At 42.4% G+C, this 13,026-nt stretch overlaps 1 protein-coding gene across 2 annotated transcripts in view; it reads left to right on the top strand.

Moving 5' to 3' along the window:
* The window catches only part of INTS9 (integrator complex subunit 9), a 122,660-nt gene that overhangs the window by 93,670 nt on the left and 15,964 nt on the right, over positions 1-13,026 (top strand). For both annotated transcript variants that reach the window (XM_032265376.1, XM_032265377.1), the window contains 2 exons: positions 2,248-2,428; positions 10,342-10,402. In XM_032265376.1, the coding sequence (XP_032121267.1) occupies positions 2,248-2,428; positions 10,342-10,402 (242 nt within the window). The remainder of the gene's footprint in view (positions 1-2,247; positions 2,429-10,341; positions 10,403-13,026) is intronic.

Raw genomic sequence — 13,026 nt, 5'->3', positions numbered from 1 at the left:
TTTTTTGAGATGAAGTTTTGCTCTGTCACCCAGGCTGGAGTGCAGTGGCATGATCTTGGCTCACTGCAACCTCCGTCCCTGGGTTCAAGCAATTCTCCTGCCTCAGCCTCACAAGTAGCTGAGACTGCACGTGTGTGCCACCACACCTGACTAATTTTTGTATTTTTAGTAGAGATGGGGTTTCACCATGTTGGCCAGGCTGGTCTGGAATTCCTGACCTCAGGCGACCCACCCACCTTGGCCTCCCAAAGTTCAGGGAATACAGGTGTGAGCCACCGCGCCCGGCAAAACAGGTATATTTTTTCCCCACTAATATTTGGTTGGTTTGATTTTTTCTTCTTTTGGGGAAAGACAAAATTAAGAGAGCTGTGGGGCATTTTCTACCTGGAAGAAATTTATTTTCCTTTTTCTTTCACTGTCACTAAATCTGGAAGCTCTGCCTCTCATTTAGACAAATAGATTGGTTGCTGTCTTAGTTTGAGCTGCTGGAACAAAATACCACAGACATTAACTTCTCACAGTTCTGGAGACTGGGAAGTCTGAGATCAGGGTGCCAGCATGGGCGTTTCTTGATGCAGATGAACACGATCTTGCTGTGTCCTCACGTGGAGAAGAGGGGTAGTTCTGGTGTCTCTTCCTCTTCTTCTTTTTCTTTTGAGACAGAGTCACACTCTGTCGCCCAGGCTGGAGTGCAGTGGCAACCTCCGCCTCCTGGGTAGCTGGGACTACAGATGTGTGCCACCATGCCCAGCTAATTTTTGTATTTTTAGTAGAGACAGGTTTCACTATGTTGGCCTGGCTGGTCTCGAACTCCTGACCACTTGCCTCGGCATCCCAAAGTGCTGGATTATAGGCGTGAGCCACCGTGCCCGTCCTCTCTTCCTTTTATGAGGGCATGAATCCCATCAGGGGGCCTCCACCCTCATGACCTCATCTAAACTTAATTTCTTCCCACAGTCCCTGCCTCTCCATACCATCACAGTCGGGGTTAGGCCTAAAACATAAGAATCTTGTGGGGGACACACACATTCAGTCCCTAACAGCTACCAGAGATGTCAATGAGCTCAGACCCTCACCTCTAGCAACCTCAAGCGATATTCTGCTCTAGGAAAAAGAAGTGGTCCTTGTCTTACAATATACATGGATGGCACTGTTCTTTGAAATTTCACTTAGCCATGCTAATAAACCTAGTCTGTTTTTGTTCTTTGATACTAACCTAAAGGTAATTTATTTGTACCTTAGAAAAATAATTGGAATAATCTCAAATAGAGTCTTGGGGTGTGTGTGTGTTTATAATCTAGAATCATAGACTCAAAGAACTTCATGCTTGAAAGCAAACTTACATCTAATTTGGTCTCCCAAAGTGGGGTCCACATGTCTTAAGATCAGTGGGGTTACTTATTAAAAATGCATATTTGGGGGCCGGGCCCTACCTTAGACCTAGTAAGTCAGAAAGTCAGACTCTATGGGGAAAGGAGATGCCCGGAGGAAAAGCTGCATTTTCAACATGTTCTCTGGCATTTTCCATGCAAACTGAAGCTTGAAAACTACTGATCTCATTCATTCTTTTCATGTAACTGATGCAGAAACTGAGGCCAAGGAAGGTTGTAGCAGCTTTATCGTGGTCCCTTGGGTTGGGACAAAGGATTCGAGCCATGCCCTTGAGCTGTGACCAGCGATGTTGATTTTCTTCACTGCACCATACTCTAGAAATAACAAGTCCACCAGCACTCAGTGCTGAGTATGAGCTGAGTATATGAGCTGAGTATGTAAAGTATAGGGGATTTTCCTGCAGACAAATGTTAATGGAAGAAAATAAAATACTACTAACTCATTACTGCAGACAAATGTTAAACAGAAGAACCCGGCCTGTTTCCTTATAGGTCATTCAGCCATGGTCAGAGACTGAACAGGCACAAATCCCGCATATTTTTTAGCAGACTCTAAAACAGGAAGGAGCGTGGAGGCTATGTCCTGAAGCTCAGCTGACATTGGGGAAAACCCAAACCTTTAATCACATAATCTATTCCCAGGGACCTAGATTAGACAATGATGAAAAAATAGGTATCCACCTATGGCATCCCCTGCTTTCGTGTGTTCTTCAAAAGAAGCAGATGATTAGACACGTGAGTGAATCTTGAAAACAGAAGTAGGAAAACAAATGCAAATCTTACTTAACAAGTTATAATCTGTAACACCGTCCTTTTGATGCGATGTTTTTTTCTCCTTTGGCATCTACTTTTCTAGCTCTGACAGTCCGGAATGGAGGAAACGTGTTGGTTCCCTGCTATCCTTCTGGAGTGATCTATGACCTCCTGGAGTGCCTGTATCAGTACATCGACTCGGCCGGGCTCTCCAGCGTCCCCCTCTACTTCATCTCCCCTGTGGCCAACAGTTCACTGGAGTTTTCCCAGATTTTTGCTGAGTGGTATGTCAGTGTGTTTTTCTATGAATTTTATTTGATTCAGGACATGCAAGCAGTAGGAATAAAAATAATCTGTTTTCTTCCTCACAATACTATGGAAATTTCATTTTGTTGTTTTTCTGTGTCTGTGATGAGAAGATGGCATTATGAAAAGTCAAATCGGTTGCACTGCTAAGTTTAGAGTAATGGTGGTAAAAGATAGAAGGGTGCAAGGCAGAGACTTACCTTAGTCCAGCACTTTCAAAATTGGTAACAAAATGTTATATACGTCTCACATGTCACCCTCTGCCTGTTGCTGGGTGAAATGACATTCTAAAAGTTAAACATGTTTTCAAGCCCAAGCTCATGTTGTCCAAAATGTATAGTACAAAATCTGAGAAGAAAAACTAGATTTTTTTTTTTTTTTTTTTTTTTTGAGACAGAGTCTCTGTTGCCCAGGCTGGAGTGCAGTGACGCGATCTTGGCTCACTGCAGTCTCTGCGTCCCAAGTTCAAGCAGTTCTCCTGCCTCAGCCGGCCACGTAGGTGACATTACAGGTACTCGCCACCACCCTGTCTCATTCTTGTATTTTTAGTAGAGACAGGGTTTCACCATGTTGGTCAGGCTGGTCTCAAACTTCTAACCTGTGATCCGCCCACCTCGACCTCCCAAAGTGCTGGGATTACAGGCGTGAGTCAATGCACCTGGCCAGAAAAACTAGATTTAAAAAAATTGAAGTAGTATGATATTTGACAAAATTTTATTACATCAGAAAATTGATCAAATCCTAGAGTTGGTGGAATATTAAACAATATGAAGTCAGTGAACCATTTTAGGGTTATTTAGATGTATGCTCGAATGTAATTCACCTGACAAAAATAAAGGAAGGAGAGGGAAATAACCTTTACAATATCCCCACTGGTGCCTTAGAAGGGTGCTTCCCAAACGCTCCAGGGCTGTGACACAGGCAGTCTAAGGTGCGTTTAATCCCTTTCAGTTGTGTGGTAGCCAGATAGACACAGCACCTACTGAGGTTCTCATTAAAAGGGAATGTGTACACCATCCTCTCGTACCATATTCAGTTACGCTGTCCCCAGCCCTTACTTTTTTAAAGTACTTTTGTCCTTCCCTTCTGTGATCATTTTTCCCCCCCGTGTTTAGGCTCATACGGGCTTCTCTATCCCCTGTACAAATTATTATTCTTTGTCACTTTTTTTTTTTTTTTTTTGAGACAGAGTCTTACTCTGTCACCCAGGCTAGAGAGCAGTGACAAGATCTCAGATGACTGCAACCTCCACCTCCTGGATTCAAGCAATTCTCCTGCCTCAGCCTCCTGAGTAGCTGAAATTACAGGCGTGCACCACCATACCCTGCTAACTTCTATATTTTTAGTAGAGATGGGGTTTTACCATGTTGGTCAAGCTGGTCTTGAACTCCCAACCTCAGGTGATCCACCCACCTCAGCCACCCAAAGTGCTGGGATTATAGACATGAGCCACCACGCCTGGCCCTTTGTCACTTTTTATTCATATCCAGTGCATTTTATCCTTTGTGAACAGCGTCTTTTTTTTTCCAGCAGAGGAAGGTTATCTTGAGTAATGAGCAGTTTACCCTCCGTATCACTTGCACATTTCATCAGTGTGCTCTGAATTTCTGCATCCAGATCCTTAGAATTAATTATACTAAAGAAGATAACCCCGGGCCAGCCCTGTGGGCCTCTGTGGTTGGAGCCAGCAGGGTGTGTGCTCTTCAAGTCCAGTTTTCACCCCACCACATATGTTTCAAGATGTTGGAGTATTTTATTTGACAGAAGTCAGGAATACAAAAATGATAGGAGGTTGTTTTTGTGTTTCTGGTTTTTAGATATTTGTTAGTTTCTAATATATATACAATATGTGTTTACCATAGAAAAAAATTAAAGTTACACGAGACAGTAAAATAAACTGACGCCGGCCAGGCGCAGTGGCTCACACCTGTAATCCCAGCACTTGGGGAGGCCGAGGTGGGTGGATCACATGAAGTAAGGAGTTTGAGACCTGCCTGGCCAACATGGCGAATCCCTGTCTCGGCCAAAATGCAAAAATCAGCCGGGCCTGGTGGCAGGCGCTGTAATCCCAGCTACTCGGGAGGCTGAAGCAGGAGAATCACTTGAACCTGGGAGGCAGAGGCTGCAGTGAGCCAAGATTAGCCATTGCATTCCAGCCTGGGCAGCAAAGCGAGACTTCGTCTCAAAAAAGAGAAAACTGAGCCCATAATCCTGCTATTCAGAAATAACACACCACTTTTAGCATTCTGATTTATTTCTTCTTCCTATGTCAGGATCATACTGAATATTTAATTTTGAATCCTACTTTTAAAAATTAAATATTTGATTAAAGCATTATCAAATCTTAAGAACATAAATTTTACATGACTACATTATTTCATCTTTTGTACATTATTTGTATATGGTGTGATTTAGTTAACTATTACTACTGGATGGAAAGGCTTTCCCCAATTTTTTTGCTCTTCATAATAAATGTTCGGTTAATATTCTCTGTGTATATCATGACACCTTTTGCTTTAGGTAGATTACTAAAAGTAGAATTACTGGAACAAAGGGTATAAATATTTTTTAATGTTTATTGTCTGAATCTAAATTGCTTTCCAGAAAGATTTTTCTGTCAGTTGTTCTCTTCTTCCCCATTTTCTCATTAGAGGTTTTCTACCTCTCCATACGTTTATTCAAACTCCTTATATATGTATTACGGATATATTTATTAGACTTTTTTCTCATTTTTTCTCTTTTTTTCATTATTTAAATAATAAACTGACTACTTTGGAATGATTTTAGATTTACAGAAAAGTACACAGATAGTATAGAGGGTTCCCATATACTCTTCCTCGGTTTCACCTAATGTTAATGTCTCACCTGACCATGTTCATTAGTCCATATTTTAAAAATGACATTAGTACATTATTATTAACTCTGATCTTTATTCTGATTGCACCAGTTTTTCCACAGAATTTTTTTTGTGTTTTTTTTGTCTGTTCAGGATCCAAATCACGGTACCACATTGCATTTAGGTCTTTTTGTTTGTTTGTTTTTTTGCAAGAAGTTTTTTTTTGGTTTTTTATACTGATAGCTTTAGTCTCTTTTGCAGTTTGTTCTTTTGATATTATGTTTAGAAAAGTCTTGCCCCTATAGGTGTCACATGGCTAAACATACTTTCTTTCAGTTTTATTGTAGCTTCTTTCTTTCTTTGTTTACATCACCCCTTAACTATTTTATCTGGAATTTGTTTCAGTATAAAGTATGAAGAGAAGCATTAACTTCATTTTTTTCCCTAAATAGGAAAAGTACTGTTTATGGAATAATGTTGATTTTTTCAGCTGATTTTTTATTAATATGCCAGACTTTCATATGTAGTTGGTTTTATTTCTAGACTGTCCTGATTGAGTGATCCATTCATTCTTTGGCCGTCATGAGGCTAACAAATCTTAATAACTGCAGCCTCACTTATAATTTTACTCTGTGGTAAAGTATATTTCTCCAGCTTTTTTCTTACAATTCCTGGAGCTATTTTTGCTTACTTATTTTTGTGTAAGAATTATAGAATCACTTTATCAGTTTTCAGAGCATCTTTTTGAGTCCACAGACCTATAAATTAGAAACCAACATCTTTGCAGTTTTCCCATGCTGAGACATGAAGTGTGTCTCTGTCTTATAAGCTTGTCAGATATGCCTCCCATAGACTCTTAAACTCAGTGATATTATTCTTGTTTCCATCTATAGTTTTATTTTGTTCAATCCATAGACCTTTCAGTGCCAAAGCACTGAGGATACAAAGGTCCCTGACCTTGAGGAATCTGTACTGTGGAGGAAGAGGCAGCTGTGTCAACCCCTTAGCACTCAGAAATAATCTGATGGAGATACATACACATACCTACATATAGCTGTATGGTATTCAGAGAAGGGGTGGTGACCCCATTTGGGGGTTTAGGAAAGGCATTGCGGAAGGAGGTACTCCTGAAGAATGACCACGAATCAGTCAGATAGAAATCCTATTTAAGGATGAGCTGGGTGGGCTGCTGGGGGTGATAGTGTGGGTTGTGAGGATAACACAGGCTGAAACATAGATGGGAGGTTTAAATAGGTTGGTTTGTTCAGAGAACAATCCATAGTTCTTTATTGTTACCGTATGAAGTTCAGGGTAGGGAGTGGCGGTGTATGAGGCTAGAGGGATCCTGTCCATGGTGGGGATTCACTGGAGGATTCTAAGCAGGAAATGAACATGATTATATGTGCATTTCATGTAGATCCTTCTGCAATTAAGTGGAGTTTGTTGCAGGGGGTGGGTAGGAAGGGGTGAAACTGAAGTACAAGACACGAATCTTTGCAGAGGCCTAGGGACTGGAGACTCCAGTCTCTACCATCCTGGAGGAAAGCAAGGCAGGAAGTAATTTGAGAGGCAATTAGGAAGTACAGCAGGCAGGACTTACTGGTGGCTTGATACAGAAAAGGTGGCAATCCAGATTGACACCTCAGTTTCTAGTGTGGTAGACTGTGTTGACCCCAAACAAAATAGGTACTACAAAGGAAGGGTAGGTTCATACAGCAAGGGTGGTTAACTTAGTTTGGTTTTGTCCCTAAGAGCATTCATGGTGCCTGAGGCAGGGGATGTGCAGGTGAAACTTTTCTAATCCAAAGATCTGAGACGCCCAGGCTAGAGTCACAGGTTGGGGTGTCCTCAGCATTGAGGTAGTTGAGTGGTGGGGATTGCCACAGGAATGAATGGGATTGCCAGGGGAGAGGACTTCAGCTTTGAAGAACAGGCAGCGGGAAAGGATGGAAATCCAGGTAAGAAATGCCTGCATTTTCGGGGTCAGTAGAGAACAAATATTTAGAAATGGTTAAAGAAGTAGAAAGAGGCCTGTCAGAGAGACTCACACCTGTAATCCCAGCACTTGATGAGGCCAGGCAGGAGGGTTGCTTGAGTCCAGGAGTTTGAAATCAGCCTGAGCAACACAGCAAGACCTCATTTCCACAGAAGACTAAAATATTAGCAGGGCATGGTGGTGCATGTCCGCAATTCCGGCTACTCAGGAGGCTGAGGCAGAAGGCTTCCTTGAGCCTGAGAGATTTCTGTGTTTCTTTTTCACTTTTCTGTTCTCCCTCATGCAGCCTTGTTATAAAGCACCTTTTCTCCCTAAATAAGGGACTCGGTTACTAAAATGGACAGCTGCTAGCTCCAGACCTGCACTAACTTAGCAAGTCCCAGCCCCCACGCCGGGACCCCCACAGCCTGATCTGAGGGTTTGGCGTCCTCTCCTCTTTGGTGCTCCAAATGGGTGCCACAGCTGGGCTGCTCTGTGCTCTGGCCTGGCCTGCTGTCCTGGGCTTACTCCCTGCCACTCCGGTTCCCTGGCTCTGTGCTTCCTGTTCTCGGAGGTTCTGCTCTGGCTTCTACACGGTCCTGGTTTGATGCCTGCAGAGGCCCAGCCCCTTCCTATCTGGTGTCCGCCCTTGCTCCAAGCTAAGGGGCTTGGTTGTTTGGGTTGGTTTTGTTTTTGCAGGGGATGGAGTTGGGAGAGAATAGCTCCCAAAAGATCTCTCAGCTCTTTTGTGGGGTTTGGGGCATGTGTTTGTTTTTGAGACAGGCTCTCTGTTGCCCAGGCTGGAGTGCAGTAGCACAATCACGGCTCACTGCAGCCTCAACCTCCTGGTCTCAAGGGATCCTCCCACCTCAGTCTCCTGAGTAGCTGGGACTACAGATATCACCATCATGCCCAGCTAATTTTTGTATTTTTTTTTTACAGGTGGGATTTCAACATGTTGCCCAGGCTGCTCTCTTAACTCCTGGGTGATCCTCCCGCCTTGGCTTCCAAGAGTTGGGTGGGATTACAGTCGTGAGCCACCATGCCTGGCCCTGATCCTTTGCTGAACAAGCAGTACAAGGGGAGTGTGTGGTACCTGAGGTCTGGCCATCAGGGAGCAGGAGGGTCTCTCAGATTCCCAATTTGAGATGATCCTGAAAGCATCATTTATTCTTCATTCTTCCTGATAATCTGGTATACACAGCTCTCCTTTTAAACCCCAGCAGCTTCCCCCAGAAGAAACAAACTCTAATCAGGTCCTTCAACCTCTGTCTTAGAAAGGGGGTGGGTCCCTGCCTGTTGGGCCTGCATGAGGATTCTAGGGCAGAGCATGAAGGATCTGTTAGCAGAACTGGCCTAAGCGTTATGTGGGTGAGCTTCACAGTCTCTAATCATACTCTTATCTCTTCTGTACCCCTAGTCTCTGTCTTTAATGGATGTAGGATAATGTCCTTTGGAACAATCGGAATAAGTTTAGAACTAAGCGCTTAACATTTGTCTCTCTTCCTGAGCTAGAAATAAAGACACAACTAGTGCCTGTTTAGATATCATAAGGTAACCCTCCAAAAGCACCTTGCTCTTCCATATTTATATCTTCCAAAAAGGGTATAAAGTGATGTTTATAAAACCAAAGTTAAAGGAAACTAAGGGTAGGAAAAATTAGATACAGTGTATTAAGTTAATACAAAATCCAAGCCCTGAAGTCCTGAGCTCCTCTCCTCAAAGTAGTGACATTTTTTTAAAATGTCAAACCTACACAGCAGCCACATATGTTGATTTATCAGCTGTAAACTTTTTACCTCGTTTGCTTTATCCAGACATCTCAGTATTTCAAAGTCATCTCTACCTAGGAAAAAGCAAATGTAAATTACCAGAATCATTCACAGTGTCTCTAGCCCATGATGCTTGGTTCTTCTCTGGTTGGAGTTAGCAATGCTGCTGTTAAAAAGAATTCATGGGCCGGGTGTGGTGGCTCACGCTTGTAATCCCAGCACTTTGAGAGGCCGAGACGGGTGGATCACCTGAGGTCAGCAGTTTGAGACCAGCCTGACCAACATGATGAAACCCCGTCTCTACTAAAAATACAAAAATTAGCCAGGCATGGTTGTGGACACCTGTAATCCCAGCTGCTTGGGAGGCTGAGACAGGAGAATTGCTTGAACCCAGGAAGCAGAGTTTGCAGTGAGCCAAGATCTTGCCATTGTACTACAGCTGGGCAACAAGAGTGAAACTCCATCTCAAAAACAAACAAGGCCAGGCACAGTGGCTCATGCCAGTAATCCCAGCACTTTTGGAGGCCGAGGCAGGTGGATCACTGAGGTCAGGAGTTCAAGACCAACCTGGGCAACATGGTGAAACCCTTTCACTACTAAAAATACAAAATTAGCTGGGTGTGGTGGTGCATGCCTGTGATCCCAGCTACTCAGAAGGTTGAGGCAAGAGAATCACTTCAACCCAGGAGACAGAGGTGGTAGTAAGCTGAGATCACACCATTGCACTCCAGCCTGAGGAACAAGAGTGAAACTCCCATCTCAAAAAAAAAAAAAAAGAATGCATGGACAAAAACAGAAGCCATGTGTCAAGGTAGATCACATTTTTTTATGAAATTGATCACAACTAAATGCAATATGGCATCTTGGATCCTGAATAGAAAAGGGGCATGATTGGAAAAACTAGTGAAATCTGAGTGAAGTCTGGAGTTTAGTTGATTGTCCTTTCCTGATGTTAGTTTCTTAGTTAACAACTCTGCCACTCATATCAGATGTCAACTCTGGGGACACAGGGTGAAAGATGCATGGGAACTGTGTACTGTCTTGGCAGTTTTTCTTTAAATCTGAAATTATTCCAAAATAAGTTTATATTTTAAGAAAAAATGTATTGAAGAATTCTAAAGTTTGAAAAAGTGCTCACAAGGTACGTCTGTGTTCTGTAGTCACTGGCTTTCATTCACAGTGAAATTTACTGGCAAGAAATTTTTAAATAAACTTCAGTATTTAATATTTGCACTGCTGCCACTAGGTGGCAACAGATGCCAGCGTGTGCTCTTCCTCACATGCTGATGTGTTTTTCCTCTCCAATAGGCTTTGTCACAACAAACAGAGTAAGGTGTATCTTCCAGAACCACCTTTTCCTCATGCAGAGGTAAGAAAACAGAATCACTGGGACATGGGAAGGAAGCAGTGTGGATAACCTGATGCAGGTGCAGACAGCAGGTTGCAGATAAAATAGATCCCTAACTAAACCTGTAGACCGCTTTGCCTCCCAAGTCAGACACAGGGAAGTATTTTAACTCCAGCTTCACTTGCTTTCCTCCTGTTAACACTTTCTCTTGCACACGGGGACCACAGAATTGTTTCAGACTTGGGATTTGGGGGATTTGGGAATATACTTCCTGGTTGAGCATCCCAAATTTGAAAGTCTGAAATAAGAATGCTCCCGTGAGAATTTCCTAACACGTTGGTGCTCAAAAAGTTCAGACTCTGGAACATTTTGGGTTACGGATGCTCAGCCTGTACTATGTTCATGGAGTTTCATAGCCTGCTTCTGTTCTCCTGACTGCGTGAGGAATTATATTTTGATATTTACTACTACTTTTTTTAATTGGATGTATTTATTGTCAGAGGGTTCTTTCTAGTTACATCAGTCATATGTGTACATTTTTAATGATGAAAATAACATTTACAGAACGAGTGGGCATTTTCCATGTAGGTGAACACCCAGCTTTGTTATCAGGTTCTTTTCACCAACGGTATATTGAAAACATCTTCCTGTGTCTCACGTTATTATTTCTCCCTAATATTCCATGGCAAGGCATGAACATACTACAGTGAAGCTAACAAACAGTAGTTACTCCCCATTTTGGGTTCTATTTTCACTCAGAGATTGTCTAAGTTGATATCACCAGGAGCCTGAGGTGGGAGGATCACTGGAGGCCAGGAATTTGAGACCAACCTTGACATCATGGCAAAACCCTGTCTCTACAAAGGAAAATACAAAAAATTAGCCGAGCATGGTGGCGCGCACCTGCAGCCCTGGCTACCCTAGGCTGGGGTGGGAGGATCACCTGAGCAGAGGCTGCAGTGAACTGCAGTTGTGCTGGTGCACACCAGCCTGGCTGACAGTGAGACCCTGTCTCAAAAAAGAAAAAAAAATTAAAATTTTTGGTAATAGTACTGAAATATACTCAAATGCCCATCAACAATAGAATGGATTTTGTGGTATAATCACACAATACCTTACATCACTGTGAGCAAATAAGTTCCAATTATATGCAATGTAGATAAACTTCACAAACATAATGTGAGTGAAAGATCCAGATATAGAACAGTAGTGACAGGAAGGGGACAAAGAGGGGTTTCTGAGGAGCTGATAATGCTTTATTTCTTGATGTACATGTGTTCACCTTGTGAAAAATCAAGGTAAGCAGAGTTAGATATTAAAAAATTGAAGTCTGGAATGAATCCTGTGCTGTTGGATAGAATTGATGGTGTTAGTGTGGACTATTTGCTGTATATGTAGATAGACACAGAAGGAAATATACTTGTGCATGTGTGTATATGTATGTACCTACACATACGTATCTTCCAGCTCTGGCCACAGAGAGGGCCTGGGAGCAGTGACATGCCACCAACTGAGAAACACATTTAGCTCCCAGGTATTGGTTTCTAGCTGCTGTTCTCCACTAAAAGGAACCAGGCCTCTTTGGAAAATACAAGATGAGGCTGGAAGATCGTGTTGTGTGCTCAGAGAATGATGGAGACATGTCAGAAGCCACATCTGAGATCACTGGAACATCAAAATCAGTAATGCTAGTAATGAATATAATCCATTGAATAACAGAAACTCCCGCATCCATGGTGCGGTAACCGAGTATCTAGGAAAGAGGGGAGAGTTCTTCCAACAGTAAACTCACAGAATTAGTGTAGGAAAGAACCATAGAATTAGAAAATCACCATTTGGCAGCCACCACAGTAACAATTTATTCCTCCAAGAAACACCAGTGGGTGCTAAAACCAACAGGTGAAAATTTTATGAAGAACTAGATAATTTGTAGTCCCAAAAAGTATGTCCCCACCAAATTTATGTTTATTACAAAGAAAGAAATAGTAGCTGGAGTTTTGACAAACGTGACATACATGCAGTCAGTGTTAACGTCGTCAGTAACTGGACTGACATTGTGTGGCTCTTAACACATTTACTGAGAAAACACAGCATGATCTCTGTGATCGTTCTCCTAAAAATGCCTCACCTGAATCTATTCATGGAGCTGAGCATTCAAACCGAAGTTGAGGAGGCTCAACAAAATAACTGACCCTTTGAGAATGTCAGAGACCCAGAGGACAAGAAAGACTGAGGAACTGCTGAGAGAATAAAGAGATGTGACAAATAAATGCAGTCCTTGGCCATGGGCTGGATTAGGAAGTGGAAGAAGGATCTGGTTTGTGTCACATTAGGAGCATCGATAAGAGGTGGTAACGCTGGGATTTAGTTTTGTTTTAGAGTTAACTGTTTAACACGTATTTCAACAAATGTCTAAATGCAACCACCTTTTTCATACTGTAAAGGATGGGTCTTTTATGAACCACTGGATGCCCAGGAGAAGGTTTTGAAGGAGTTATTTTTTAGTCCTAATAGACTAAATATTATTTCAGCAGCTGGGGTTTTTGCAAGCTGTGTCAATGCTATCGTGAAATGCAGGCTACAGATATTATAAAAATGTCAGAAAATTAAGTGTGGCAAAACATTTTGTGTGGATTTGGCTCTTG

This window comes from Sapajus apella, unplaced genomic scaffold, assembly GCF_009761245.1.
Source record: "Sapajus apella isolate SASKATOON/1434 unplaced genomic scaffold, GSC_monkey_1.0 scaffold150, whole genome shotgun sequence".
NCBI lineage: Eukaryota > Metazoa > Chordata > Mammalia > Primates > Cebidae > Sapajus > Sapajus apella.
This window is presented reverse-complemented; position numbering and strand designations above follow the sequence as displayed.